Source organism: Poecilia reticulata, linkage group LG7 (genome assembly GCF_000633615.1).
Source record: "Poecilia reticulata strain Guanapo linkage group LG7, Guppy_female_1.0+MT, whole genome shotgun sequence".
Taxonomy (NCBI): Eukaryota; Metazoa; Chordata; class Actinopteri; order Cyprinodontiformes; family Poeciliidae; genus Poecilia; species Poecilia reticulata.
This window is the reverse complement of record NC_024337.1, coordinates 8249874-8253767: the sequence shown is the minus strand read 5'-3', so window position 1 is coordinate 8253767 and position 3894 is coordinate 8249874. Positions and strand designations below refer to the sequence as shown.

Below are 3894 nucleotides of genomic sequence, written 5' to 3'. Positions count from 1 at the left end.
TTTCTTTCTTTCTTTCTTTCTTTCTTTCTTTCTTTCTTTCTTTCTTTCTTTCTTTCTTTCTTTCTTTCTTTCTTTCTTTCCTTCTTTCTTTCTTTATAGCTGTGAGATGGGAGTGGATGGAGTGGCTGGACAGTGCACTTAATCACTGTAGCAGCTCGGTTGACATTTCATTAGGAAAATATAGCGGGCTTAATAATACCAGGATAGAGTCTATGCATACGGCGCTGCGGCTCTGAATGGGGAATACACAAAGATGTAACGGCCATGCTTGGAGGGAATGTGGCTGGTAGAGATGGCACCAAGACAAGGCAGCAGCCAGAGATCAGAGCCGCGTTCAAGTAATGAGAAATTAAAAACAAAATGTGTTGTTTTTAAGGTAACAACTAAATCAATACAATGAAAATAGCTTTTATCCACAAATATTTGTAAAAGGAAGAAAAAATAAAGTGTAGTGGAGATGCAGAAGAAAATGGCAAAAAGAATTCCAACACAAATTAAAAACATATTTCATTATTTCCCCATATAAAAAGCAATGAAAAGTATACAAAAATAGAAAATAATTACAGCAGGAGACATGAGCGTTATGGAGGGAGGGTTTCTTGTTTTGTTGTTTACTCCGGTCTCGCAGTGCTCGTTCTCTTCCTGGTTATTTGGCGGCGGAGCAGTGAAGTATTTTGGGGCTGTTCAAGGCGTCCTCCACCAGGTGGACGTCCACCCCGTCCACCACCACGTCCTTGATGCAGCCAACGAAGCCGGTGCTGTAGGCCTTGGGCAGCCGGCGCGCCACGGCCAGCACCTCCAGGCCGCCTGAGGAGGAACGGAGGGACATGAACACACAGCAGCAACACACACTGACCAGAACACGCTGAGGAATCCTCAGAGTAAACATCAGAATCTAACGATGCGCTGGAATATGTCTTTTTTTAAGGTGGAATTAGGCAATAAATCAGTTTTTATCTATAAACCAAATTTTTGGTTCCAGTGGTGATTGGACTCATCATTCATACAAACCTTTGTGTTTAAGTTACAGTTCAGGTCAGATTATCGAAACTGGGACAGAACCAACAGGAAAATAATCCCAAATACACCAAAACTGGTTCTGAAGTGAATAATGGGAAACACTGAGCTCCTGGAATGATTCTAACATCAACTGCTTAGTAGACTAAAATACAGATTAATGTGAGAAAACTAACCGATGATGATGAGCTCCATGATTTCTGATTAAGGGCTTCAATCATAATTCAACAGCAATAATAGAAGTTTGCTGAAAATGTGTGTGCTTAGTCTGGCTAAGGAACATTTATCCCAACAGCATACATAACTTTAAATTAGAGTGACCAGTTCATGTTTTCTGGCTTTAACTTGTTACACAGGTTATAGAGAAGAGAAAGTGGAACCCCAGAGGTTATTTTTGTTTTTATTCAGAGCTTCAGACGTCCGCAGTGTTTCATCACTGTGTCATTAGTAAACTGATCTGGTGTAAAACTCATGCAGCGATCCTGGCAGGATGTGGGATTAGATCTGTGAACAAATTAAAGCGGAAAATTCCCTGAAACGTTGTGCCGCTCCAAACAGCCAGAGCAAGCGCTGGGTTTGTCAGGTTAGATGTTTCACACGAAGGCGCCACTGACGGACATGACAGGCTGACAGCTTGTTTCTCAAATCAAAGCGAAAAAAACCTGAATAGCAGCTACAGAAAACTGTGCAACACGGTGAGATGAAAGGTGTTGACAGCACAAAACAATAAAGAACTAATTTGCTCATTATTTTAAACTGACTGCTAATTTAAAAATAAGCGAATTATCTAAATCCAAAGTATTTCCTTAAAGAAAAGACAGTTTTAGGACACATTCTAGGACATATATGTCTGTTTCTTTATTAGTGTGACACACATGGTATTTATGGACTGCCTTTGACTTAAACATGTAAACTATAAGACACATACAGACCAGTTAAACCTGGACAGATATCTGCTAAACAATTTGTTTGTGATTTGTAAAACTTTTACTCTGTTTGTGAAAAAATAAAACAAAAAGATATGAATCTTTTTGTCATGTCTTAGGAAGCATAATTACACATTCAGTAAATTGTTTGGTCTGTTTGTTGAGTTGCTTAGCGTTAGCTGCTAACTGCTAACAATGTTGGTATTAGTTTCCTTTCTGACTGTTGGCTTTTATGACTTTATTACTTTTGTCCCTTTTCTACTCCAGCTAATCTCAAACCTGCTGAAACAAAAATAAAGAATTACTAAGCCCTGAAGTGTTGAAAGACTTTATTTCCTAATTGCTGTGTGAGCTACTTTTCTAAGTCAACGAATTCAAAGTTGCCATTAGACCTTTCTAGCTAAATCAGCATGAAACATCTTTATTCAGCATTCCTGCAGTGCTAAGCCTGCCTCTTAATGTTTTACCTGGCTGCCATTGCACCTCAGTTTGTTTTTTTTAAATCCCACCATCTCTCCTTCCTGTCTGGTTGGATCATGAGTTCATTTCTCTTCTCAGGTTCTTTACATCGCTGTCCTTTTCCCCATTAATCGGATTGGGAGCCTCAGAATCAGAAGTTGACTAATTCAATGCAATTTACAGATGAATTAATAATGAATGGTGAAAAGGGATTTAGGATGAAGAAGCGCTGGTGATAGGAGGCTGTGTGAGGATTAGCTATTGGTGCTGCAGGGCTCCATCAGCACCTGTTCCACTGTGCTGCCTCCCGTCTACCTGACTGCACTCAGCATGAGGCCTGGCCGGAAAACACTGCCTCCATTTTCCAACACTCACTCTGCATTTTAGGAAGAGCCGGACTTTATTTCGCCTCCACTTCCATATTTCCTCAGAGTGCTCTCTTAAAAAACATTCCTCAAAGCCAAGTTCAGCCCAAATTCAACTCCAGGTAGATAACCGGCTGTTTGGTCATTTTGAATTCAGAAGAGGAAGAACTTTGGAGTTAGTCAGAAACACTTTCTCATTTCTCACCTCAGTGATGAAAAGAGCTTTTCTAAAAACACTGCAATCATTTTTTTCTATTCTTCCTCCACAATGAGTTTATTACTCSTATTTGGCAGCACTGTGCAAGTAGTTAGAGGGAACCAGTGGTGGAGAAAGTACTCAAAAAATATACTTAAGTACAAATACACAGTCAAAAATGTACTCAAGTAAAAGTAAAACTACCACATTAACATTTTACTTAAGTAAAAGTAAAAAAAGTACTGGCTTTTAAAAATACTTAAGTATTAAAAGTAAAAGTACTTGTTGAATGCATTACCCAGTGATAGGAAGTAACTAAGTACAAGTACTTTGTTACTGTACTTAAGTAGAGTTTTCATGTATCTGTACTTTACTTAAGTAGATTTAATAATGGGGACTTTCTACTTTTACTCMACTACATTTTACAGTAACTATCTGTACTTTCTACTTCACTACATTTCTACAAAGTGTTGCGTTACTCGTTACATCCAAGTCGTGTTGAGCTTTTTTCCGTTAAAATGTGAAGTTCAGGGATTTAAGGTGGCGCCGTAAAATCCAAGCAGTAACGTGACTTAGTGTCTGTTGTCACCCATCGGCTCCACCTTTACTCGCACGCGGAGCTCCAGACATGCAGTGGTTTCCTCTGAGCGTCAGTAATATAATATCGCTGCATAAATCATAGATATGGCGACATGTAAAATCAGCAGCGCTTCGCTTTCACAGACGGTGGGGACTTCGTCCAACTTTTAGCATCACTTGGAAGGAAAGCTTAAAGAAAGGTAAGATCTGTGGACATGATGCTAATAAAGCATCACGTCCACAGAGACACATGTTGCATCTGCGATGAAAAAAAGTTGTCACTCATGCACTGAATTATATGCGACTGAGGTGTCGCAAATATGGGACAACGCTGTGACCAAAGTCTGCAATA

General features: G+C 39.5%; 1 protein-coding gene across 1 annotated transcript in view; it reads right to left on the bottom strand.

Moving 5' to 3' along the window:
- Positions 1-610: 610 nt before the first annotated feature.
- Positions 611-3894, bottom strand: part of agrn (agrin) — a 476432-nt gene continuing 473148 nt past the window's right edge. Inside the window, exons 40-41 of the mRNA XM_017305640.1 lie at positions 1455-1521; positions 611-895 (exon numbers count right to left, since the gene is read on the bottom strand). Coding sequence (XP_017161129.1) covers positions 647-895; positions 1455-1521 — 316 coding nt within the window. The 3' untranslated portion in view covers positions 611-646. The remainder of the gene's footprint in view (positions 896-1454; positions 1522-3894) is intronic.